This window comes from Montipora capricornis, chromosome 3 (genome assembly GCF_036669925.1).
Source record: "Montipora capricornis isolate CH-2021 chromosome 3, ASM3666992v2, whole genome shotgun sequence".
Classification (NCBI taxonomy): domain Eukaryota; kingdom Metazoa; phylum Cnidaria; class Anthozoa; order Scleractinia; family Acroporidae; genus Montipora; species Montipora capricornis.
In genome coordinates, this window is record NC_090885.1 from 4,302,801 (window position 1) to 4,330,300 (window position 27,500).

At 40.1% G+C, this 27,500-nt stretch overlaps 2 protein-coding genes across 5 annotated transcripts in view; one reads left to right on the forward strand and one right to left on the reverse strand.

The window, feature by feature from the left end:
- LOC138041980 (phosphatidylinositol 4-phosphate 5-kinase type-1 alpha-like) overlaps positions 1 to 14,404 on the forward strand; it is a 63,972-nt gene extending 49,568 nt beyond the window's left edge. The window contains exons 16-21 of one of the 4 annotated variants that reach the window (XM_068887691.1): positions 5,889 to 5,937; positions 6,725 to 6,809; positions 8,226 to 8,489; positions 9,688 to 9,776; positions 13,434 to 13,473; positions 13,856 to 14,404. In XM_068887691.1, the coding sequence (XP_068743792.1) occupies positions 5,889 to 5,937; positions 6,725 to 6,809; positions 8,226 to 8,489; positions 9,688 to 9,776; positions 13,434 to 13,473; positions 13,856 to 13,893 (565 nt within the window). In that variant the 3' untranslated portion in view covers positions 13,894 to 14,404. Of the gene's footprint in view, positions 1 to 5,888; positions 5,938 to 6,724; positions 6,810 to 8,225; positions 8,490 to 9,687; positions 10,300 to 13,433; positions 13,754 to 13,855 lie in introns of those variants that run through there. The other 3 variants (XM_068887690.1, XM_068887688.1, XM_068887689.1) reach the window with 3 other exon arrangements.
- Positions 14,214 to 27,500, reverse strand: part of LOC138041979 (uncharacterized) — a 32,788-nt gene continuing 19,501 nt past the window's right edge. Inside the window, exons 7-17 of the mRNA XM_068887686.1 lie at positions 26,704 to 26,850; positions 25,758 to 25,944; positions 25,239 to 25,309; positions 23,511 to 23,814; positions 22,704 to 22,936; positions 21,664 to 21,881; positions 20,764 to 20,998; positions 19,397 to 19,562; positions 17,535 to 17,641; positions 15,387 to 15,573; positions 14,214 to 14,840 (exon numbers count right to left, since the gene is read on the reverse strand). Coding sequence (XP_068743787.1) covers positions 14,425 to 14,840; positions 15,387 to 15,573; positions 17,535 to 17,641; positions 19,397 to 19,562; positions 20,764 to 20,998; positions 21,664 to 21,881; positions 22,704 to 22,936; positions 23,511 to 23,814; positions 25,239 to 25,309; positions 25,758 to 25,944; positions 26,704 to 26,850 — 2,271 coding nt within the window. The 3' untranslated portion in view covers positions 14,214 to 14,424. The remainder of the gene's footprint in view (positions 14,841 to 15,386; positions 15,574 to 17,534; positions 17,642 to 19,396; positions 19,563 to 20,763; positions 20,999 to 21,663; positions 21,882 to 22,703; positions 22,937 to 23,510; positions 23,815 to 25,238; positions 25,310 to 25,757; positions 25,945 to 26,703; positions 26,851 to 27,500) is intronic.

Below are 27,500 nucleotides of genomic sequence, written 5' to 3' on the forward strand. Positions count from 1 at the left end.
GACCTTCGAACTTCCGTGGGAAATTCAAAGTACTTAAGAAATGCCTAAGCAAGCTTGAGTGTTTAATCTTTGAAGTTATATTTCAAACACGAATTCAAGTGTTTCATTGCGATTTCAAACAACGAGAAAACTATTGAAACACGAGGTCCTCTGGGCCCGAGTGTTTTATTGTTTTCGAGTTGTTTGTCATCGCAATGAAACACGCAGAATGAGTGTTTGGAATAACTTCTCAAACGAATGAAATGGAATCAATTGTTTTTCCTGGTATTTGCGCACTCTGGAATGCACTGCTTACCAACGTCTGCTTTTCTCGGTATTTGCAGAACGGAACAACAAAAGTACGGAACGGGATGATCATACAGAACGTTGTGAACGAATTACTCACAAAGATTCCTAATCTGTAATGAATTGAAATAAAATAATAGGTACATGCAAATATTTTGTAATGCTTTGCTTGAGTTTGAATTACTATTTGTTGATTAATGAATATGCAGATTAGGAGTGTTTGAAGTTTGTTGAAACACTGCCAGCAGTGTTTCAACAAATTTCAAACACTGCTTGCAGTGCCATAAGGGTTTCACTGGGTATCCAAACCATTGCACCTGACCAAATGCAATAATCCTATTGGCTTACAGCCTTATGAATAATTAATGAGTTTGAGAAATGTTGTTCATCCAAAAGAAAGGACCGAAACTGAACACTTAAGCTGACTCCATTCGCGCGAAACGTTTTGTTTAAATTCATGCTCATCATGCTTCACTACATTATGTATTTTTCACACTTCTATTTCTGTATAAATACTTGTGTTAATTTCTTCACATTTCACATGAAGTCGTGGAAACGTCATGTAATTTCGCTTTTATCGTTAATTTTCTAGTATTTGTTCAGTAATTAAGGTATCGCACTATAAGTATTTGTGCAGTATCGGTGTTATCGGATCTCTTCTGGAAAGGTTGCAAAACAAAGCAATGCGAAGAACAAAGAAGAACAAATCACTTAACGTGCACAGTCATTGAGGGAGAGACTTGGCCTGTTAACATTATTTAAGGACGATGCCTGCTATTGTTATTGCGCATACGTTCTGCGCATCTCCAGATACTTAGATTTCCTATCGCCGATGCTTACTAATGCAGGGATATTTTCGCGCGGTTTAAAACTATGCAGATAAAGTAGATCTTCGTAAGTACTCTTGGTATCCAAAAAGAAAATTGGGGGTAACCATGCATTCTTTAGAGATAATTGAGCGTCAGTCTAAGAAAGAACGCCATACATTGCTTTGTATTTTAAATCTTTTTACAAATATTGTTAATGAATTATCTTTGAAAAATGCGTGGTTACCCCCAATTTTCTTTTTGGATTTCAATAACACTTGTTAAGATCTACCTTTCCTGCATAATCACAAATCGGGCATGGTTCGCACAATCTTGAAAAGGTCTTGAATTTTAGTACCCGTCTTGAAAAGTCCTTGAATTCGTTTGAGTTCCTTGAAAAGTACTTGATTTCTTTATTAGGTCTTGAAAAGTCCTTGAAATTCACAAATTTGTTTATGCCTCATCATTTTCTGAGAAATTAAATTATTTTACCAACGAAAATTTGGCCATTTATGACTAATAACAAGCCATAAGCGATTACGGTGAGAAAATTCTAGGAAAAAAACGCAAAGGCGTACATGAAGCGAAACTGCATCTTCACCGCAATTTCATGCACATTGCACCAAGCTGTGGGTTGTCCGCCACGTGTTTTGCACCGTGTAAATAGTTTGGTTTCTCTCTTCGTTTCAATTTAAATGGTTGAGCGATCCAAACTGTAGCTGGGTAAAAGAATTTAAAGGCGACAAACGCAAGGCTATGTGTGCATGTGTGTGCATGGGAGAAAGCACTTAAAAGTCTCACATGATTGGCGATAAATATAAAATTAACACTTGTACAACTTCAAGTTTAACTCAGTCTGCGCTGGTCGGTACATTTTTACCCAAAGAAGTTACTTCAAGTTGTGATCTAAGGTCAGAATCGGGTTTCAGTCGTACGGAAGCGAATAACGCTCAGAAAGTCAGCCAAAGATAAGGCAATTTAGAAGGCTGCTATTAAAAACATCATCATCATCTTAGTAACATTTTTATGAACAATATGATTTTTCTATCTTCAAATACTATTTCTATACCCAGATGCAACTTCAAGTCATGGCCAGTGACTGTTGTCCTTTTAAAAAGTGTTATTACAAAATATTACAGTATAAAATAATGTGACCAACCGTGGCTGGTCTATTTAGTGTGGGACCAAGAATGTCAGTTTATTGAATAAATTTTAGTCCTTGAAAACTGTAATTTGTCCTTGAAAAGTCCTTGAATTTCGTTTGCCTTAAGTTGTACGAACCATGTCGGGGCAAAAATACCTTCGAATTAGTAGGCACCGTCCTTAACAGGCGCCGTTATTTACATCTCCACCAAGTATATAGAATCGTAAATGATTATCACTGGCCCAGGCAACTTCAAGGGTATTTTGCATTGAGATCAGAATTCGCCGTAAAGCCCTCAGAGATAGAAGGGAACTTCATCCCCCAAGATACAAAACACCTGTGGGCCAGTCAACATTCGAGTATGCTGCTGCAAAGGAATGGAATGACCTCCCCAAAGAATTGCGTGCTTGTGAAACGCTGAGAATTTTTAAAATTAACACTTTTAAACTGTTAATAGAATCAGATAAGGCACAACACGGATATAGTGTATACGTTTTTTATCCCTGTAAATATTTTTTCGGTAATTGTTACCGTTAACTTTTATCGATGGTGAATTGTATTTTTAATAGTATTCTTACGTACTGATCACCGGTTTATAGCAGCGTTTTCTATGTTAAATTCACCAGTGACATCTATGATGATGCTATACTGTCGAATGTCATATCCTGGGAACTGCTGCTTGAGTTCCCAGTGGAGGGGGCCGTACTTGGTGGTCTTCTCTTCCAGTTTCTTTCCTCTGTTCTCCGTCCACGGGCAGCTCATTTCTACCGCCAGAACTCTCTTGTCGTGGTCTATAAATCTCGCATCCACTCTGTTCTGCCTCACTTGCTCACTTACTGCAAAGAATGGGATATCCCAATATGTTTGGGCCTCGGGTTATCGTAGTTCTCGATCAAGAACAGGAGACGTCAGTTATACACACATGCGTTTATTGGCGAAGCGAAGCGAAGCAACAAACAATTCAAGACTAACATACACGATGAATAATCAATCTCATATCTGCTTGACATGCAGTGGCCTGGGCACTACTAATAGTTTTACCGCAGGCCGGAAACTAAGCGATATCACGACACAGGTGACTCATAAAATGGGTTTAGGAACGACCAGAGAATACCACGGTGGCACTGTATAAGAGAGCTGAAGCTCTCTAAACATTTTCCAGAGCAGTACTTTGAGTGCCGCATTATGACGTGCAAGGTACTTATTCTGGGCAAGCGCAGTACAACTTCCCAGTACGTGAGGGATACTTTCGGCAGTTTTGCCACAGAGTCTACATAGGGTGTCATTAGGTTGGTTGGTATGGGTCTTGCGTGTGTGTTAGACCTTTGTCGGTGTTAGCTCTTCGTAAAGTTTGAGCATTCCTGCTATGGTTTGTGTAGGCGCCGTATCCCACTTCTTCAGCCACGCAAAGCATCCGCTCGTGGGTTCAGCTGGTCATTCTCCCATCTAGCTGTGAGGAGCTTTCCTTGCCATCTCCTTTCCTTGACTTCATTTTTCCACCGTTCTAGTGCAGCCTCTTTGAGGTGCCTCTTGGTCTTATCTCTAGGATTGGAATCAAACTTTATTGGTCAAAATATAATAATCAGTACCAGAAAATAAATTACAACAATGAATGTAGATAATAAAAAACATATTGAACAGAGACCGAAAGAGTTCACGTAAACGGGACTGAGATACTAGAAATATATTATATATCCCTGAAAAAAACCTCGTCTTATCTCTAGGTCATCTGCTCCATCTGTGTTGTCACGACACTTGGGGTGCGGAAAATGCAGGGCAAGGATGATCCCCAATTCCTCTGCAAACGTTCTAGCCTCTTTGATGAGCGACTGATGACCTTGATGGGCTGCATTCTCTTCAAACTCCCGCACCAGGCTCATGGTGGAGTCCTAGTTACTATACAGCTTAATGGCTGACTTGATCTTAGTCATTTTGTACTCTTCCTCTACTGATCTCATTCCACGTCCTTTCAGCCCTAGTGGGTGCTTGCCACCACTCTCACACACGATCTTCCATGCCTGCCTATTGATGTTGCGCAACTCTGTCAGACACAAGTGTTGGGACCACATAAGGTACAACAACACTGGCATGGCAAGCTGATTGGACGCTTGAACTCTGATGGTGTCTGACAGTGGGCTCGACCAGATGACTGAGAGTCTCTGCAGGTAAGTCTTAGTAGCACACTGCAGAGCCAGCTTCTCTTCTTGAAGTAGCCGTTCCGGTGCTGCTAGGAACCAATAGGTTGTGTCTTCCTTCAGGCTATTGATGACCGTCTCCCCTGACTTGAACCCTTCAGGTACATCAACCGGAACACCCCTTCTCACGTTGAGGACATTGCACAACGTAAACAAGCACGGGCATAGAGCATATCCTTGGGATAGACCTCTGTTAAAACTGACCACAGGGGAGGTCTCATTGCCAAATTTGGTGTTAACTATAAGGGTGTTCCACGCCGCGCATAACTTTCTCATGACTTCGCAGATCCAGACTGGGAACCTGTGGACCAGCATGATTTATTGAGCCACCTATGATCGACAGAGTCATAGGCCTTGTGCACATCTACCCAAGCTATACTGAGATTGCGCTTGTGCCTATGACAGTCCAAAGTTACTGTCCTGTCAATCAGTAGGTTGTCGGTTGTTCCACTGCATATTATTATTATTATTATTATTATTATTATTATTATTATTATTATTATTATTATTATTATTATTATTATTATTATTATTATTATTATTATTATTATTATTATTATTATATCAGTACAATTCCTTGCGGGTTAACCAAGCAGCTCGGGGTGTTACCGGCCGGTCACCCATCCAAGTATTAACTCCTTTCAACATAAAAAACGCTGGTATAAACCGTTGATCAGTGAACAAAAACGGAAATCGGTGTTTTTTTGGTTCAATTTAGTTAAGGCCATGTGACCTCTAAACGGCATTGACAGTAAGCGTTACTTATTCTCCAAAAACTGGACCTGCTCTCTTGAGGCTTGATTGTTCTTCATTTCACTAGGGTAACTAAAATTTACTACACCAAAGATTGAACATTGCCATTTGTCATTTCCTGCAATCAAATCACATATCCTCTCCTTTGACACAGCGAACAACTCAAATTTCAATTTAGAACGCATTGCAATGTCCTTTAAAAAGCATGAAAACAGTCCAGCCGCATTTTCCATCGGCTGCGAAATCGAATGAACTACATGTAGTCCCAAGTCGTTCTCCTTCTTTTTAAGACGAACGTGAAGTACACGCAAGAGCTTGGTAACCCTAGCTATTTTATCGGGCCCGATAAGTACTAGGAAAGTTTACGGGTGCTTTGAGAAACACTCTTGCGGTCCCGATAAAGTTTCCCGGTAACGGTCCCGATAAGTTAACGGGCCCCATGATTACTGGGACTTTTGAGATAGGGGCCCCTGATCAGTTTATCAATTTACTTCTTTTCCTCACGCCAACTGGTTGCTATTCGATCTTTCTAATTCACAAGCTTCCCTTGTTTCCACTTTAACCCAAGCTAGCTTGTTAGTGTAAACAGACTGTGATTATCGGTACCCATTGAAAGTTTAATGTTATTTTTACTGAAGTAACATCGACGAAATCATCCCGCGTGGAGGCCTCCAGGCGTCTTGTTTATTGTTATTTTGTTTGCAGAATAGTCAAGAAAATAGAACATGGTTGGAAGTCTATCGTTCATGATGGAGTGAGTTGTCTTGTAACCATTTTTAAACAATTAATTCTGACAGTTACAATATCTGCTGCTTAAAAGCTGATAACCTAGAAGGTAATGCGGGGAATACAAGTTTGGCTTGAGCGGTCGCGCAACTGAGGTCGCTGATCTTGTTTGCGTGGCTGCGTGTTCCTTACTCGGCTCACCATACGAGCGCACTCCCTCTTTATCAGTGCTTTGAAACCACACCACTGATGAAGATGGAGTTCCCTTGAATTTTGAATTCTCTGGCGCAAATTCATGTTTAAACTTTTCTTTACCGTTCATCCGCAATATTGTGCTGCATAGTTTTTTCGAATTTATCCTCACCTTACCTTGGCACTTTGCGTACACTGAAAAATCGCAAGTTCCAAGTCCTGCGTTTTAAAACCAATCGTTTTAGAGACAGTTTTATTGTAAGCCATTGCCGATAGCATGTCCTTTTACAACTCATATATATTAAATGATCTGATTTCGAATAATGTTAGTTGTATCTTAATTGTAATTTCGTGTTTACAGAATGATAAGCTTTATTGTTGTTAAATTCTTATCAAATGACTTTCTTAATTTATCATTATATAATTTATAGTAACAATTAATTAACGTTTTACATTTGTAAAAATTATCGTAATTCAGCTCGGGCTGCAAGGGTAATTTTAATAAAACTATCTATCTATCTATCTATCTATCTATCTATCTATCTATCTATCTATCTCGAGTGCTATCAGTTAATAACCCAGGTTTATAACATAATTGATAATAACGGTTTTTTTTTTGGCAGGATACAGTTTCAGTTCACCGACCATCATTTTATTGCACTAGATTTCAAGAATTTATGTCCAATCACGTCTTCAAAAAAGCGGCAAGTATGTATTCTACATATATGTTTGCTATGACAGGCCACAGGCGGGTCTTTCAAAGCGTGGTGAACCATAAGTTGTCTCACGTTGTGTTTAACCCGGTTAAGCTCAGATATTCGAGTTCATCTGTTGGTGCAGTCTTTGAAACCGTCTGTTTGAAATAAAATAGGGTTTACAACCAACCAAGGAAGGGATTTGATCAAAAAATATATACTTATTCCATTCGCGCTTGTTGGATATGAGACTGGTTATAGCCAACTCGGCGCTACGCGCCTCGTTGGCTATTTACCGTCTCATATCCAGCGCGCGCTTATGGAATAATTGTTTTATTAAATTCCTTCAACTCCAAAAATTTGGAAGTACGAAATACGAGCGGAAAAAGCGAGCAAATCCGAGCGAAATCGAAAAAAACTTGATGAGAACTGATGCGATGTTGTGTAATACCTTGTTGTCAGACAGACGCAGGCTCATCACAAAAACATTTCTTGTCTTATTTCTAAATGCTTCTAAATGTCGGAATTGATCCAAACTTTCCACAAAAAAAGTTTTTTTTCTCCTTTTTGACTTTATTCAAAGAGAAATTTGGCATTCCGCGGAAAACATTTTTAGTTTGGCAACGCGTAACGCAATCATTTACCATATAAGGTCAAACCAAGGTATATGAGCTGATAACCGAGATTGAGTGAACCAATCAGAGCTCGCGAAATGCATTATCCGAGGTTGAGAATTTAATAATGTATTATATCCAACGCGCGCGCTGTGAGTGGCTAATTAAACAAGTCCTATTATACAAAACGGCCCGCAGAATTTAAGAGCTTGCTTTTTTTTACTTTATTGAAGGATGCTGAGATATTCGGAATTCTCTCACTGACCCTTGTTTTCTCGGGCCATACTGTAAGTTCTCCTTACCATACGGCCATATATTAAACTGGAAAAACGCAGGTCGTTACTTACAATGCGGCCCTGGAACTCGGTTAGTAAGAGGAAGGTTGGCCAGTTTTTGTTCGAAAGTCCTTGTTAGTCAGTCATCTCAGCAAAGAAAAACGTTCCCAATTCCAACTTCATTATGCAGTCATTCCATTTCTTTTTTATGCCTGGTTTCTGGTTTCTGCCTTCATGTTTAGCCGAAAGGGAATCGTTGATCTCACCACTTTCACCTTATTCGTGGTTAGTCTTACGAAGCATCCCGACCAAGGGGCTCATCAGAGACCTTTCTGCCTATTTTAACAAGTAACTGTCAACTTTATTGTCAACATAGTTTATGACATAAATTTTAATGATGTGGTTTAATTTCAGGACACTGTTCGTAAAGCCTATGTGTATCTTGTAACCTCTGCATTTTGTCAATCTCAAAATACAGTTGTAGATCATCCTTCGGCCATTTTGTTCTTTGCTCTTATGGGTGATGTCGTTGTGTTTCAGCAAAGGCGTCTCCTCGAAAGCGAAGTGCAAATACAAGTTATGTGAATCGTGCTCGTTCTATGACAGAACAAGACCGAACAGAACGAGAAAGAACGCTAACGAATGAAAGTAATACATCTGACAAGGCAAGACCACGATCACTTTCAGGATCAGCCGATAAACGTGTTGACAGACCAAGCTTGAAAAAGCAGGCTCTTGTTGCTGCAGATGAAGCACACACGGCATCTGAAGACGCTGCCCCGGAAAAAAGAGTAGTCCTTATCGGTAAGGGGCACGATCTAACTCCGCACCCCCAATGCTTTTTTTAAAATTTCATCATGGCAAAAATTGGTCAAACAAGGCAAACGCGTTTTTTCATATTTCCCCAGGAAATATAATGATACGAGCTCTGCAGCTCATGTGCGTTTGATCCGATTTATACGGACAGCTTTAAGGTGATTCCTTAGTATTAGAAGTTGTCGTAAGATTTTCTTTAAACTTTTCTCGATTGTTCTCTACATTATGGTGAAATGCGCAATTAAAAAAATTGCTGAACAAGCTCGTTTGCGAGATATAACTTGCTCCAGTTACCCATTTAATCATTGCGACTTCACCTATCAAGGACAAGTTTGTTCCATCGGTTCACGCTACGTTTTGCTGTAACAGGAAGCACTGCTTTGACCTAATTCTAGAAATAACAAAACAGGTGTATTGTATTGTTCAAAAGCCTAAGGAATAATTCAGTATTTGTTTTATGGCACAGGCACACGTCTTGAAAAGGCACTGACTACAAATATTCCTCGGGTGCGTGATCTCGAGGAGACAATTTTGTGTCCACGAGTGATGGCTACGAATACTGTTTTCAATGTAACTTTTTTTTCTGACGTAAAGTTTTCAAATTTTTTTTACTGCACAAAGAGGAGGAGTAAGAGAATAAAATTATGCCAAAAAAAAGATAGGTCACCAACCTCGTTTAGGAGAAAACAGAAAGCAAACCAAGCTCGACCCCTCTACAACACGTCTCCTGATAGCGCTGTCTCGCTCTCGGACTGAAATGACGCTTTAGCATCATCAAGGTTATCAATCGACCTTTTGTTTTGCGAGAGTCTAAAAAGTTTCTTGTTTTTCTCTTTACTGCGGCCATTCTTCTGTCTAGCGAGCTTTCCCGCACGAAAGGTCGCCATTTTGAAATGCTTTTGGCAACGTTCGATATATCAATATTCACACATGGCTACGAATCTTAATGGTTAAATTTAAACATTGTTTTGTTTAGAAATATCTGTTGAGACTTGTAAGACAGAAAGCAGAACTGAGCCGTGAAATTTGACCATAAAGCCTCTTAGCCATGCCTGAATACGAATGTGACCTTCGCTGTGTTATGCGCAGAACAGGATGCACAGTGCAATGCTAGGGAATCAGATTAACTGAATCGCAGCTCACCAAACTGGAGATGTAATGGTAAAGGGGTTTCTTCTCTTCTTAGAACCAAAAGAGGCTGCCGGATCATCTCGAGTTGAAGTAGTGAATCCAACTCAGGCCCAGGCCAGCTCGTCTCAAGTTGTACAGGAAGCTGTAAGTAGGAATCCCGAATCAAACGAGTGCATGACCACTGAACAGCCAGCATCCACAGCACCCAGCGAAAACCATGAAGAAATGAACATTCTTGTGGAAAATTCACACATTTTAGACACGGCGAACATTAGCTTGCAGATTGGATTGACCGAAGATACGTAGAATACCAGATTTTGATCAAATCAACAGTCAGGCAATAGCCCACTTTCGATATATTGAAATTCAGTTCTAAACAAAAGACATCATCTCGAGGCTCAGGGGAATAAACTCATACCAATCCTTATAGTTATTCCCCAGAGCCTCGAGATGATGCCTTTTGTTTAGGACTAAATTTTAATATATCGAAAGTGGTCTATTCGCTTGCAATTTGAATTACCTGTAGTAATAATAATGAATCACGGAATTACTCCCATGTATTTTTTGCAATGCCGAAATGTCAGTTCATATATTTTACCAAAACTTTTGAGGTTTGTAAGATGGAAATAATTTATGGTATGTAAGAATAATAAAATGAAGAAGCAAGTGTCCTGTTTATGGTCGTTGGCAGCATTGTGAACCTTTCAATGTTAGAATATGGCTTGTCTGGCCTTCTCTAAGTCAATTTAGCCACTAAAAACTAGGAACTTTGATAGAATGGTTAAGTAATTAACAAGAGCTTTGAGAGGTCTTGACACTGAAAAATGAGGTAGATAGTATTGAGAATGAGACTACGTGACATACAAAGAGCGAGACGCATGTGTGGAGTACGTAAGAGAAAACATACCAGAATGGAATGTAGTGAAGTAAGTGGGGAGAAACACTTTGCAATCTAATCTGTTTACAAGATTATAGGACACATAACCCTAACCCTAACCTAACCCTAACGTTATTTTGACCCTAAATCCCAAGAGCTTTCGTTTCAAATTTCCTCTGGTAAAAGTTCTTAATTTTTTTTCGTATTCAATTAAGAAATGGTAAAATCCTAAAACAATCACAGGACGATTTCAGATTCTGTTTGTTCATTCGAAATAAAGAACTGACTCCATGATTTGTAAAGCTTAGACCATTTCAATCCCCTAGCTTTTTCTGTTTAACCTAAATCATGATAGATTTAACATGAAACGCAAAGCTTTGTGATTCGGCAGTTGTGTTATTACAGTTCACATTTGAGAGTGAATGTAAAATTTAAATTGCAGCTCAGTCAATTAAATCAGTGTTCTAATCCCCTTCTTTTGGATGGACGGATATCTGGCCTTACCTGTTGCGAAGTAAACTCTATGTTCAAAACGTTTTCTAAACAAAGGTTTCGTTTCGTTTGCTATGCATACGATGTTTATACTTAAATTTTAGTCACAGTAATTTCGTCGGAAACAAGTTGTCCGGCCTGGATATTACGACCCACGGGCAGTAAGAACTAACTCGAACAATCGATGAAATTCCACTTAAACAAAATTGTAAACTGGCGCGTTAAATTGATTAAATACTTTAATCCTGGGTAAACTGAAAAAAGCTGGCTGCTCAGCGTCAATTAAACTCAAGGGACGTTAAAAGTAATCATGGAAATATACTTTAGTCAGTGCGGAGGTGAGGTTGGAGCGAGTGGGGTTATTCTCCATTTCCTCATTTCCCCATCGATTTCGCCCCCCGCTGTAGGCCATTTCCGAGTTCACGTCAGCCTTCTCTTCAAAGCGAGTCTAAGTGCGAAGTTTTTGTGATGGTAATAAGTTCTAGTTTACATATGAATGAAAACTAATTTTCATAAGAAAAAAGCTCGCACTTAGACTCACTTTGAAGAGGAGGCAGACGAACTCGGAAATGGCCTAAAACCCGTTAGTTATAACTTGGCCTTACTTTTTGTTATAATTAAGTAAAGTACGATCGTCCAGGTGAGTGTAGTCCTGAGAAGGACTGTTTGAGATGACATTGACTGACGTTTCGACAACCTGAGCGGAAGTCATCTTCAGAGTCACTCGAGTCACTTGACTCTGAAGATGACTTCCGCCCAGGTTGTCGAAACGTCAGTCAATGTCATCTCAAACAGTCCTTCTCAGGACTACACTCACCTGGACGATCGTACTTTACTTAATTATAACATGACTCCTGGGTTCAAACCATTTACGATATTACCTTTTGTTTTTTACATCTTTTGTCCTCAGGACGGTTTCTACCGAGCCACAGCTTTCCGCTATAACGTTTGCTTGGTTATCTCGCAGAACATTCAATACTGAGTTTAATGAACACAGGATGTTAATTAGTCAGTTCTTAGGTTTGATTATGGTTCGACTTCAAATCCGAGTTTCAGTTCTGAGGACGGGTACTAGGTTTTGATTTTTCAATTTTTCTTCCATTGCGCGTGTTCAGAATAGAAATTGACGCACCGCAAACCAAAGATCGCTATTTCTTCTCGGTGACAATGTCTTAGATGATAAATTGGTTTGCATTTACATTTTCCTGGTCTCTTTTAATGCCGCTATATAGCACTTTAATTTGTCTTTTGGCGAAAGACATGACCCCATCAACAAGGCCTATAAATTTTGTATCCACTCACGCGAAAGAAACCTGCGAAAAATCACGCATACCTTGTTTGAACATTATATTCTCTACTTTCTCAAATCGCATAATACATCTTGTTTACTTCCCAAAATGTTGCATAATCATTGTTTTTTATTTCTCTTGGGACAAGAGAACTTGAAAACAATGCCTATACAAATTTGGGGTGGTAAACAAGGTGTATTATGGGATTTGAGAAAGTAGAGAACGGCAAGCAGTTCTTCATCTAAATGGAGCACTCCGATTGACTGGTTTTGGTCGGGATTTTTACGGTACTTACCATTACCATGGAAACGAACGTTTCCGTATTTTTTTCTTTCTCTCCTGGGAATTCAAGTTGAGGGAAACACAAAAAGTTTTTAAAAAGCGGAATTTAGTTTTTTTATGGCAACAGTTCAATTATAGAAAGTGGAATTCAGTTTTACATGTAGAAGGTTGCCGTTCAAAGTTTGCTGATAGAAGACGAAGACTACGAACCTTAGCCAAGTGTCCGATCGCTCAAAGAAACGTTACCGTAGAAGTATCCGTTAGGATCCCAATGACATCAAGACCAAGATCAATTGATAGCAGAGGTCTCTTTTCTTTTGCGTTCGCTGAGCTGACGAGTACGGGAAAAGAGACATCTGCGCATGGGTCCAAACTCACTTTGATCCAACCGCTGTCCACAACCTTGGACGGCACTCTTCAAGCCGCATGCCCCATGACTGCGACTTGAGCCCGCTTTGTACCGCGCATTCGACCTTTACAGTAATTCCCCTGTTGTTAAATGAGCCCACACAGCATGAATTATCACGTGAGGATTCAGTCGCTAAGTAACCACCGCGCATGCTCAACGGAGTGAGTTTCGACCTATGGCAGGGGTCTCTTCCCGTGCTCGTCAGCCCAGAGAACACAGAAGATAACAAACCTCTGCTAGCAGGGAAGGGTCATACGGAAGGGGTAAAGAAACTGTGCTACGTTGATGGGCAGTGCAACATGAAAATTTTGGTTTTGTCAAACGAGTTGGTACCGATCGAATTTCCACTGTGGAAAGACTGATTGGCTGACGTTTTGAATGTTAGCCATTCAATCTTTGCACGGTGGTAATGGGCCACTTTCAAAAATACATAATCAGTTTTGTTTGTTTAGAATAATCAAGACTCTAGTTTCTCGCATGTGACTGCTGGAGGTTTGTGTAACATCCATGTCATTTTTTTTGCTTTTATTTTATGCATCCGAATGTGTCCATCGTTTGTTTGTTTGTTTTTTTTCTTTTTGTACATGTGCATGTGTATGTGTCTTTTTTGGGGTGGGGGGAGCGGCTGTTTATGTTGTTGACTTACTTCAATACCTGATTACATTTGTGGGGGTCATAGTGTCCTTAAGTCCTCTCCTCTGTTGATCATATATAAAAGCCCTGAAATGCTTCTTTTCTTTTGTGGGAAGGGGGAAGAGAGGAGACTGAAATGAGGTAGATCATGAACTGTTCTTTCATTTTATCCTTTCCCAGCTGAATCAATCGTTTGTGTTCACAGTAGTTCCTAACATCTCTGAAAACCTTTCTTTTTCAGGAACGGCCGCCTCAAGTTTTTCTCCGCCGTCAAGTTAGTTTTCAACTTCCAGAATTTAAAGCTAAAAACGAGATAGAGTAACTGATTTGCACACAGATGGTTCACAGTGCAAAGTAGCTTCTAAATTGCGTTAACAGTGTGGGGTAGTTTTTCATGAGTCAGTGCAAGTCGGGCGACTGAGTAATCGAAGCTTGTCATAAAGGTGGGGTAATGGCCAAATCGGAGAGTAATACCCCAAATCAGATGTAATATTCTCCGATTTTGTCATTATATATAGTGTTTTCAAACCGATACATCTGATGGGAAAATAGAAAAGAAGCACTTACTAAGTTGTTTCCATCAAAAGAATCTTATTCTCGTCCGAATCTTTGTTTTAATTAGTTTGGTCTTTTGCTAATTTAAGTTCATATTTGGCGAACAGTGAATCAAACCTGGTTCATTGTTTGAAACCCCCTTAGTACTTTTACGCAGAATTCACTTCGACAGTTTTTTTCGCATTCTAGGTTGATTTCTGTAAATAATTGTGTTGATTAAAGAGCGTTCCACAGACCGACCGTAGGAGTATGGCTTCAGAATTGAGTACTTTTGATCGCTTCTGAAATGTTAGGGTAAGGGGAATCAGGCCCATAAAGGGTCTCTTGTGCTTTAGGTGACGCTGACTCATCGGTTTCAATGGAGGGAGGCGTAGAAGTCTCGGATTCATTGATTCTGTGTCGTCCAGAGGATTGTTCCTCTGACGGGTTGTAAGTGGATAGAGTTGAGAACGGATTGTCTCCCATAGCCATCTCTATTGTGGGGTAAGGTGAATTGTCATAATTCAGAGACTCGTCACAGAGTCTGGTGTCTGAGCAAGAGTCATCTCTGGTGTCGCTAGGTTCAGTGTTTCTTGGTTTATCGACCCTGACTTTACCGGTGGTACCTTGGCTTGAATCTAAAGGTTGTCTTTCGGTGGTTTCAGTCATCAACGAAGCACAAGAATCTTGTTCTGTGAAGGTAATAATAACCGATCTCATTAACATACTTCTTTTTCACAAGTATTGATGGGATACACTGACTGTAGCAAGGCGTTCGTGGTTGCAAACGCAACGGGAATGCCATTGTCGCAAGAAGGCTTGATTCACGTCGCAAGTGACCAAAAGTGATTAAAAGAAACCTTGGCGTTAACCTCTAACTGGTTTCTCAAAAATAAGCGTGAATCTTTGGCTGTAAACTTTGAATTGCTCAGGAATCACAGTTTCTTGATTTTAATTTTTGTTTTCGTTCTTGCTTAGTCCACACGACAAAATTATTTATTGTTATTAAATTTGTGGATAGAGTTGAGAACGGATTGTCTCCCATAGCCATCTCTATTGTGGGGTAAGGTGAATTGTCATAATTCAGAGACTCGTCACAGAATCTGGTGTCTGAGCCAGCCATCTTAATAGTTGAGTCTTGTCTGGTGTCGCTAGGTTCTGTTTTCCTTACTTTATCTGGAATCTTCCTTTAGTTTTGAAAGCAATGTTGTCATGACTTTGGATCGAAGCAATCTTACCTTCTATGCTAGTGCCGGGTTCCAAACTGCACCATCCTGACCTGGATTCAGATGACGAGCTTTTCTTCCTCAACGTACTTAAAATACGCCGCATATCTGGGCGGAACTCTTCCGGCTCCAGACATTTTTTAATGATGTTTGTTATCTTCATTGCCATCTCCTTTCCGAATTTTTCAACTGGAATACTCTGAAACAAATTCCGCGCAAAATTATTCAGCCAACCTACCAGCTGGCCCCTCTACAAAGTTTTGGGAAAAGGTTAGGGTTAGAAAAAATTATTAGGGTTAAAAAAAATTATGGTCTAAATATTCTTAAAACTTCAGGAAGGCAGACGTACAAGAAACCGTAAAATGATTGAGAAGTGGTACGTACGCAAGCGCTGGAATATCGCGATCGAGAAATAGAATAACAAGAAAAGGCTACACGTAGCCTTCACTCTGTCCGGTGTTTGTTTATCCAACTTTTGCTCTAAAATTTAATTTCCTCGTCAGGGGCTACTTACAGTACTTCTCAGTTTTCTTTTAATGTCAAAGTAAAATCTCTCTCTAAGCTTTCCGAGCGCATCATTAACTCAGTAGACGCACAGCTAAAAACATCATGCAATTCTTTCATATTGAACTATCTTCAGGAAAAACCTCATGTCATTATTGCAGATTGAATTCAAAATTTTTTTTAATGAAAACACACATTCACATTGCTTTGGTTTTAACACGCCACATTCAAACGTCAAAGCCGATTGTGATCGGCAAATCAGAAATGGTTAAACGCATCACAAAAGATGCTTTTGGATTAAAAAAGGGTGAAAGCCACCGCTTTCGATCAATCGAAGAAAGGACTGCTTGGACAATTGATGTGGGTCGTGCAGTTGCAGAAAATTGTCCTTGATAGTTTGTCTTCTTTTCTTTTCTTTCTTTGAACCAATAGAGATTTGTTTTTGGTCTTACTCGTATATTGATAGTCATTGATATTCTAAGACTCGGAAAAAGTTGAAAAGAAAACGTAATTGTTGAGGCCGGCCCGAAAAAGAACTACCCAAGAAGCAGAGAACGTGTCTCTATGTAGTCATGGTTTATGCCCGTGCTTTTGAATTAAATAGAATTTCCCAGCCATGTTATAATCCACCGTGATTTATGCATCCATCCATCCATGCATGCATGCATGCATGCATACATACATACATACATACATACATACATACATACATACATACTTATTTGTCATGTAGGTCAATAAATAGCAGCTAAAAAGCTGATGTGGCCTCATGCTTAGTGCGCTCGACTCCGGAGCCAATGGTCCGGGTTCGGGGCCTGGCCGGGGACATTGTGTTGTGTTCTTGGGCAAGACACTTTACTCCCACGGTGCCTCTCTCCACCCAGGTGTATAAATGGGTACCGGTGAAAATGCTGGGGGTAACCCTGCGATGGACTGGCATCCCATCCAGGTGAGAGGAGAAATACTCCTAGTCCGCTTCATGCTACAGAAACCGGAGATAAGCGCCGGCCTGATAGGCCTTCTAGGCTCGTAAGCAGACTTTACCTTACATACATACATACTTTATTTATCATGTAGGTCAATAAATAGCAGCTAAAAAGCTGATGTGGACCTACGAACTAAAGTGTATCTACAAAATTTAAACAAATAACGTTAACAAACTTATGAATTATTCACAATGAATAAGAAAGAACACTGTACACAATACCCAGTAAGACAGTCAACAGTTAATTGACTATAGTGTTAAAAATAAATAAAATAATGAAAATAACATCAATATATGTAATTTCAATGTCTTTGTTTATTCCCTGCATGCCCTTAAATGTTCATTTATTTTATCTAAAATGTCAGATTTTGCTTTAAGAGCAGATTTAAAAGATGAGAGAATGAGAGAAAGAAGATCGAAGGAAGTCACTTTTAGGGCGTTGCACGTATAGTTTCAGGCTGTCCCTGAGATTTCTCAACCGGGAGTGTTTAGTAAATAGAGAGTTCATCCCAGCCGGAGCTCTATTGTAAAATGCCTGATAAGATGAGGTTGCTGTGATGGCATTTGCAAGAATTTGACTTTCTCTCCGTTAGCGGTACCGGTAATTCGGAAAAATAAATATACCATTTACTTACTGATCATTTAATTCTCGGCGTCAACATTTTACGTACCGGAATACTTGGTTTGACGCCAGACATCTTGATATCAAAAACACTTTTATCTCTCTCAATACCCGCATACACGGTTTTTCCACTTAAAACTTCAATGAGGCACAAGCCTAGAGAAAAAAGTAATATATACTTTTAAGAAAGCCTCTGCAAAGAATAAATTGTTTCTGGAAAGTGAATGGCATCTTATGGAGAGAACTACACGGTCCACGAACATCGGAAATAGACCAGTTCACGCTGTTGACTGCATCATGGGTTATCAAGACAACATGGCGGGAAATTCAAAGCAAAATAAACTTTACATGACGCAACTTTATAGACTTTCGCGTTCCTAAACGAAGTATTTAAATAAGTTCAAGTTCACGACTGAGATGACTGGACTTGGTAGCTATTCTTGGCAATTCCTTTTTTGTGTCCATCCATTCTCTGTAATTTTGTGTCTTTGGAATTACAGAAATGTGTCGTAGAAACTTTCTTTAACAAAACAATTTCTTCAATAGCCATTCGCTCCAACTTTATTCTGCGGTACCTTTGAGCACATATCTTCTGTTTTGGAAAATAAAAATACCCAAATTGCGTATCATGAATACTTCTCATCGTTTTGAACTTCCTTACAAACCTTTGAATTTCTCTTCATCTAGCCCTGATTACCCATGATGCACTCAAGAGCGTGAACTCATCTATTTCGATATGTTAAAATTCAGTCCTAAACAAAAGGCATATCATCTCGACGCTCTGGAGAATAAACTCACAGAAATCCTTTTATTTATTCCCCAGAGCCTCGAGATGATGCGTTTTGTTTAGGACTGAATTTTAATGTAAATGTAAATGTGCGCTTAGTTGACCACTCCCTACAAGGGCTTTTCAGGATCAACCGGTTCAACGGGATCGGACCGAATGCATGTGAAGGCGCCCATGGCTGCCGCCATACGATCCATGTGTGATTTCGGAGCACCGCAAACCCAGCCAGATGTAATTGACCGGGAGTCGATTTTGAGGAGGGAGAAAAACCGGAGCACCCGGAGAAAAACCCTCGGAGTCAGGTTGAGATCGACTGAAACTCAGCCCACATACGACCCGAGGCCAGAGTTGAACCTGGGTCTCAGAGATGGGAGGCACAGTTGATGACCACTAAACCACTCTGACTCCCCAATTAGTAACTGACATTTATGCCCTCCCTATTAGTGCCCCAGCGCCACAACACTTGACGCTAAATAAAACAGTTAATATTATACACAATGTATGGTCCCAGGGAAACAGTTAGTTTTGTTTTCCCGAGGGTCCTGATGTTTCACGAGACGAAGTCGAGGGAAAACAAAACTAACTAGTCTCCCGCGGGACCAGGCATTAAGTTCTTTGTGATATATTTAGACTTTTCCTTCAACAATCGCAGCAAAACATCCGGTGCGGGCAACAACTGCGGAATTGTATCCCGACCGGGATAATTTTGAATTTGATCAGGGGCACGTGAGCAAGAATCAACCAATCACAGTGCTCGTTTTTTCGAGTGAAAGTCTAGGTATATAACAACATGAGTTGATTTCAATGTATAGTGCTTAAGGCTTAGTCCAGCAGAACCATCCGATAATGGAGTATGAGTTCTCGTCCCCGAGCCCGGAGGCCAGAATGCATTATTATTTGGAAACTGACAACTATATGAGTCATCTGAATGCCTCGTAAGGTAACAAGCGCTTTTGTCCCTCACCCTCCCCCTGCCCTAACCACTCCTCCCTCACACACACACCAGTTAAATCCTGTTTAAGCCTGATTTTTTCAGGCTAGCTTTCCTTTCGCTACTGCTTAACTGACATTTATGCCTGCTGTAATAAAAAATCTCAACAAGTTGCAAATATTTGTTAGCCCACCAAAGCTGTGGACATCCGCTTTCTTCGAGTAGTGACCTCCAGTGCTGATTACTTCTGGCGCCATGTAGCGGTAGGAGCCAATTGCAGTTTTAGTGTGCCCTGTGCCCTCAGTGGCTCGCGCAAGTCCAAAATCACCAAGTTTTAAGACTTTGTGATCCTCTGATAGCTACAAAACAATTTCAGACCTTAAGGTCACATCAGAATTTGAAGTGGAGGTTAAAAGGTAAGGGGCATGGGCTCTCAGGTTGGGTAAAACGCATTAGTTCACGGTCTTTGTGGCCCATTCCTCTAGAGCCTGAGAAAGATGCTGCAACAGATACAGTTCTTTCTCAACTGTATACGTGATGGGACATTTGATTGGGTTTCCCCAGCAGGATCTTGTGTGAGATTGTGTTTATATACTTTCATTTTAAAGGGTCTGCTGATGGGGTAATTGCCCTCTTTAACAACCCACGTGCACTGGGGAGTTTGAGCAAGGACAGCGGCAATGTCAAAGAAAACGTCACTCCAAAAAGAAAACTTATCGCTAACGTAAGTATTGTCGCACGTTCAGCACGACTATTTTCCTTTTTTAACCAATAATATTGTTACTTTGTGACATTCTCGTTCCCGTAGCCGTCGTCGTTGCTAACGGAGCGTAAAGCATGCGACGCTTTTTAGGGGCGCCCAACGGAGGTGTTCGCAAAACAGGTGTTCCGCAGGGGGGTGTATCTGCTTGGTAGAAAAAGAAGTACTGGGAAATTGCTGGGGAAAAGATTGTTGTTGTGCTGGCAAATTGTTTTCAATCTGCTGGCGGATGCGTCTCCCCTGGAAGAAAGTTATTTTTTTGAAGTTAATGTACCCCATTTTCCATCCCCACTGAAGGGTAAATCCAAGAGCTTTTGCCACGCTCATTTTGGCGCAGGGTGCATTAAATTGTTGTTTTTATGCTTGCTGGCTGGAAAACACCCGGCCCTGCTGGCAAACGGAATTTCCTTTCTGCTGGGAGTGCAGAACAGATAAAAATTTCCCCGTAGATGGAGAAATTGTTCCAAATAGGCGAATTTTTGGCTCATTTTATGGCCATGATATATTTTGATAAATTTTTGAAAAAAATAGCTCGTTGGGTGCCCCTGGTTTTTGAGACGCGAACGGCAAACACGTTTCTCCAATAGAGGGTGCTTAGTTACCACGTGGGAGACACTGCTGTCCTGGCTTACGAAATGTTCTCTTCCGGTTGCCATCCCCGATTTAAAAACTCCGCGTGATGAAGCTACCTTTTAAAAATCTAACTCCCTTTGAAGGCAAAAGAGGAAATTGGCAAAAAGTAACTTCACTGACGTTTACTGGCGCGTAATGATAAAAATTGTTCATATAAAGGTACTCACAAAGATGTTCTCAGGTTTTACGTCTCTGTGCATAATATCGAGGGAATGAAGGTGATCGATGGCCGAGCCAATATCCTCAATAAATCTGACGGTGAAGATCTTTCCTTGTCCACCGTGCTCCTTTAGGTAATCCTTCAGATTTCCTCCAGCCATAAACTCCATCACAATTGAAAGTTCATTCTTCTTGGAAATGTAGATCGAGATCACCTCCACAATTCTGGGATGGTTTGCTTGTCTAGAATGACAGGCCAAAACAGTTTAATCTTTTTCTGGATACGGAATTCACGGCAAGGATTTCATGCTTAAGACTGTTACTCTTGGGAAAACAACTTTTTATCGAGCAGCTTACCTCGTAATTTTGCCTCAAAACCGCAAGGTGCACGAACAATTGCCTGGTGTAGCATACACTACAACCGATTTTCGGGTTATTTGCGTGGTGCTGCAATCACTGCGGGGAGTGAAAATCTGCTTTATTTTACACAACGCTGTGAGGAATATTTCAAAAGTTGCATTGTTTCGTTACTATCTATCGGTGTCGCCAAGGATTTGTGGCACTTGACTCGGTAAAAACTTTGGTGCTAACGAAATTTCGCTACACCTTCAGTTGAGGAACTGTTGCAAGAGAAACTGCCTAGTATACCATTTCTAGATGTTTGAGGGGAAAGATTCTCAGTTGAAGAAGCTCTTTTGAGTTGTAAAAATAGTATGTCTGCATATTTTTTTAAATTTTACATTTGCTAATATTTAACTCAAAACAGTCGCCTCCCATGTAGCTACTAAACTCTTTTCAAAAGCACCTTGCACGCAGAGTAAGTAGGTAAAATGGTTCCTTAAAATAACTGGAAGGAAATGAATAAGATTTCAATCTTTAATGTTATATAGAGGAGAAACTGAACGAACTTTAGCATTTCGACTTCTCTCTCGAAGTTCTCAATGTGCTTGCTGTCAGCTTCTTTATCTTTCAAAATTTTAACAGCTACTGGCCGGCCGCCCTTCTTTGCCTGATATACGTAACCGAAACTTCCTTCACCAACTCGCTCAAAGTAGCCGGCATCTAACTCGCTTCGGAACTTGTGACTGATACGAGTCAACTGCTCAAGTCCTATCATGTCTTTTTTCTGTTACAACAAAAGCAACGGTAGGCCCGTTTCAAACGTCGAACTTTACACGTGCCGAATCTAATGAAAATGAACGAAAACAATAGATTTGTCTCATTTGCTTTAGATTCGGCACATGAAAAGTTCGACGTTTGAAACGGGCCTAAGAGAGATAAGAAATTATATTTAAAGTTTCAGCGCCTCTGATGAGTGATTAGAGGGCTTGCTCATGCTTAATGCAAAATCATGGATCGTGCAAGGAACACAATACCGCAACATTTTTTTCCCCGCAAAACTCTTGCAGAAGCCGTCCTAAAAATACATAATACTGAAATCTGATGGGCCGCATTTCGTCACAGGTCGAGACTTCGATCTGGATTAGGAACTTTTGATAAGACTAAATAAATAATAATGAACTTTCTTTAAGTGTCAAGTGTATTTAGCGCTGGGTTACTAATTGGTTTTTAGGAGCGGGGGGGGAGGGGGGGGGGGGGGGGGGGAAGGGACCGGAGTACCCGGGAAAAAAAACTTCTCGGAGCAGAGTAGAGAACAAACAAATTCAACCAACATCTGACGCCACGTCTGGGAATCGAACCCAGGCCACATTGGTGGGAGGCGAGTTTTCTTACCACTGCGCCCATCTCACTAAGGCTTGAATACTTAGTTGGGAGTTAAGAACATCACAGCGGACGCAAGCGTCATGTGGATCCATATACTAAGTGTCTTTTTGACAAAATATAACCGCATGCAAGCATACTTTTCATCAGCTTTTTGAAAGTCAGGACAAATAACAGTGCAAATTAAAGAGGTTGAGTATCATACTACGAAAATATAAGCACTCACATCTATGGCATCTATACCATATCTGGATTTGAGCTCGTGATTTTCTTTCATTATAGCAGTAGCGAGTTTCAGTATGGAATCTTCGTTACTCCAAGCAACCAAACGGCTTTTTTCATAAACTTTCCTCTTGTTGGCGACTTCGTCTCCATTTACATTCACCAGGTGAGAAGCGATGTTTCTCTCGTCTGGAGATGAAGCTTGATCCGCATAACAAATAGCTTCGTCAGTTCCACCTGGTATGAAGAAATGTATCTCAAATATCGACCATAGATTCGAATCTAGTTATTCTGTTTTGTTACGCTGGTCCTTGCTTACACAGTTACGTTCAGGACAACGACTTGTCACCCTTTCGAGGCCATTGTTGTTTGAAAGGTTAAATGATCTCTTATTTGTTCTTTGAACGAGGCCAATGTAAGTGATCTCAGTTACAAACACTGACAAGTTTTTTTGTTTGTTTGCGTTTTTCACTTGCGCATGCGTAAATGCCCCAATACTCCAATGATATGTAAAATTACTTCTAACATATTATCGTAAAACCATTAAGATTATTGTCACCATCAAAAACCTTTATCAAGCTACAACGGAAAGAAAGATTTAAGTTCACTTTTTAATGATATGAGTCGGCAGCTTCATTAATATTAGCCAAAGGTTATGACATCAACCTGTCAAAATTCTAACAAGATTGTGACTCGTTGTGTTATATTGTTGAGATACCTGAGAGGCCTACGATGGGTTGCCAGGACCACTGATGCCCTAATGCCGGAAAGACACCAACAATCGGTAACAAAAGATAAAGAGCATTCTTACCCTTAAGACGAATTAATGCAAATGTCTCCCTCTGGATCTCTTTTAGCTTTTCAAGGTTGTACTTTTCTGAGTCGACAATACGGATTTCCAAAGAGCTGTTTCTTCGCATGAAAGAATTGGCAAGCAAGGCAACCTTGGCATACTTGCTTATTGAAATCTTGCATTTCAGTAAGATTTTCTTCTTTTCATTTTCTGATAGAGTAGGCGACGCATCCACTTCCTTCCACTTCTGAATTTCTCTCTTCACACCATGATAATGGAACAAGGTTGTAACTTTTGTCTCCGAGTCGGGACTTGTTATTAGCTTCAAAAGTGGAATATAAAATGTAGGGATAATATTTGTACAAAATGAGGTTTTGCAAATGGCCGGCAACATTTTGTTTATGGCGTGTTTCTACGAAACTAAGGTGTAATTCTGTCCAAGGTTGAGATAACATTTTTTTAAAGCTATACAATACAAGTACTCAGTTAGAGATTTGAGAAACGTTTTGGCCTTTTTCCACTTCGATATCCAAAATCCACAACGTAAAATCAGAAAAAAAAAACAATTAAACGAAAGACTAAATAGTTTTGTATTGGAATCAGATTGAATTCTTGGAATTTGTACGCATGCGAATTTTTTTGTCTTTCGCTGGTGCCTGTAATGTAAATGAGGTAAGAACACTAATATTTACCGGTACCAAGAGAGAGCCCTATTTCGATGAAAATTCTTTGAAATAAATTTATAATTCGGTATCATACTGCGTGGCTATTTCAAGGACGACCGCGTGATCTTGATGGGCCGTTTGTGTGAAAGTGGACCAAGAGGTCATGGGAACAAAGGTTAGCAGTCAGCAGTTAGCAATCTACAAAAAATTTGAAATAATTAGCACAATCGCCTTGGTTAAGATGCTTTTTAGAGTGAAACAAAAAACACCAATATGGGGGGCTATGCAAAAAGGCCCATGCATTATTCCCTTTCAACTGGAGCCTATAACCATCAACGTACAAGCTTCCATACTGGGTCCAAGTCGAGGCAATTTTAAATTGAATACAAAAATTTGGTTTTATCAACGGAGTTGATAATGTAAATTGGCCACCGTACAGAGATTCTAAAAGCTGACGTTTCGAGCGTTAGCCCTTCGTCAGAGCGAAATTGAGTTTGGCATCACACGAGTGGCCATTCTCAATCTCACTGGTAGTAATTGAAAGATCCGGTTTCACGGGAAAATCGATCTAAAAATAACTCGGTCTCTATGTTTGGTCAATGTCGATTCCGTGCCACAAATATATCAAAGTTGTACGCAACTCGTTACGTGCTCCTGCTTGCCATTTAAGTTTTAAAATATCCGTGCATATATTGATCCACTGGGGACAGTTTGTTCCTCTCTCTGGCTTGAAAAGAACACCAGACTGCCGATTCTTCCACCTCACAGCAGTGACGACCAGCTGTTTTGCCATGGGCTCGTCACATTTCTATTTTATATAATTCTTTGCTAGGGTCTGGGAGTGGAAGTGAGGATGAAGGCTTCCGGTGGCAAGTTATTTCTGACGTGTGCACAATATTGAAATGCATGAATCGAAAGGTCTATCAATATGGACGTCATTTATCCTGTATCCACTCTACATCCGTTCACCACTACTTGTTGTTATGACAGACAACTTCTCTGCCCAGGCAAAATGAATATTACGAGACTCCACGAACACAAGCACAGGGAGCGGTCCTTAAGATACAAAAATATGGTTTACCTTAAGAAGATGGTCACGTCTTCCCTTCATTGCATCTAGAGTTTTTTGCACTTTCTCCTCTGAGTAAATACCTGTGGAGATTTATCGAGACATGCTTTTATTTTTGTTGGATATACCATTTAACCAGGTGGTATTTATTAAGTATGGGTTACCGAAGTTAGCGATGTTTTCCTAAATTGGATTTGTTTGGTGTGGTGTTTGCCTTTGGTTAACTTTGTTTAGTAACCGCGTTTTTATTAAGCTTGAGTTGTGATTCCTCTACAGATACTTGCAACAACTATCTCAAACGACTAAGGATTTTGTATGCAAAATATGGGTCAGAAAACTTGGATTAGCTTTCCACATCAATGTCATAAATTTAAGGTATCCATTTTTTCCCCTTGAGCTTTTACTGCTTTGATCTCAATTAAAGGTCTCATTGATTATAACAAAAATCACCATGATGTCAAAGAAAAACATCCTATTTTCCACTTTAGTATCTTAACGATACATAGAAAAAGATGCTTGAAATGTGCTTACTGAAAGAGTCAGTTAGGAACATGTCTTTGATGGCATCGCGAGAGATAAGTTCAAAATACTCGTCTGGTGACAAAGCATTCGTAACAGTGGTGGTATGAATGATTATCTCTGATGCATTTTGCTCTAATGCAAGCTGCTGCTGAAGATATTGGTCTCGCTGAATTCTAAGGTAAGACCTCAAATAGACCTTGAAAGATAAAAGATAGGAAAATCTCTTTGTTATAAAGTAAATTCCGCTGAGCGCATTGCCCGCATTGCCACTCAGTCAGTCAGCCTGCGCATATTGCCACTACATAAATTTCCACAGGCCCATAAACCTGGAGAAAACGTGTTCCTTGACTAAGAGTACTGTAGTGTAATTTAGCTATTAATTATATATATATATAAATGTGATTATCATATATAGAACGCCTCTTGCAATTACAAGACAAATGACTTGGCATGAGTGAGCTTGGTTTTAGTCAATACTCGCGCAATAATGGACAAAATGAGTGAAAATATCAGAGAGTGAACCTGCTGTTCACTCCTTCGAAACGCCTTTCTTTTTCTTGCAAGATAGAGTTAGGATGAAATGGCAAGGGATGTTGAAGTAGGAATACGTCTATAAAGTTTTTTCCACGTGCACCTTTGATCAAGGGTAGGAGAGTTCGCGCCTTACGAACAGCCCATAAATCGATATTTAGAGTATCTTTCCAGATTTCAATCAGAGAGCTAATGGCGCAAACGAACCCATTGCACCTGTGGCCGGAACGGAAAATACCCTTTCGCTGATCACATGGCTTTTTTGGACAGCTTTCTGCAGTACTTTTGATTTGGTGACAAAGTAGCAAGGGTTTTAAGCCAGTCATGCACATGGCGTGAAATTCGGACGATGAAATAATATTTCAGGCTTAAAAATAACTTCTCCTGAGTGTCTGAAAGGTGGGCATCAACAAGAAATCAATACCTCTCCTGGCTTTATTTCGTCTTGAATAGTCCCCGTGCTCAACAACTGAACGAATTCCCATGGTCTTGCAGTAACCTTGAGTGTGAGAAGACTTCCATTCTCCTCTAAACCGGACGTTTCACAGGTCAAGAAATTGTAATGCGTCATCTGTTGATTATGTAAAATATGAGAGAAAAGTGAGGGCTCAAAAATCATACTGTAACGCACACAAATAGAAAAGTTTAACAGGAGATGGCAATGGGGTAATAATATTTCCCAAAGTAGAGGTTGAAGATAATCGGTAATTATCCTAAACGTACCTCTGAGAAACTCATTTTTATCCTCAATTATAATTTTCGTGGAGGATACACTTTGTTTTTCCTACAGCTGCCTGTTTTCCTTTGTCGTCAAACAATTTGCCGAAGCAAAAAACACCAAAGGCAACGTGAGAGGGACATAGTCGAATCTATATTTAGCGGCTCTCTGTTGACGGTCGCCCATGCATTTAAACCCTTTTAAGCTCCCGATTTCGCTTCCAAAATTTACTTTCAATTTGACCTCTATAAACGGTAACCCTACTTAACATGTGACCTGAGCACTTCGTCAACCGGAGAACACGACGGTCTAATTTCTCTTTGATGCTCCACCAAAACCACGAGAGATTGAAACATGAAAGACGCATTAGAAGGCTAAGGCCCTGGAAAAGGCCTTTGCCTCCTTAAAAAGGACTTGCTCAACCAGTGGTCTAGGGACATGACTGTAGTGTTCTACAAGGGCTCATACCCCAAGTAAAAGAAGGGTGTTACTAAACACGGGAA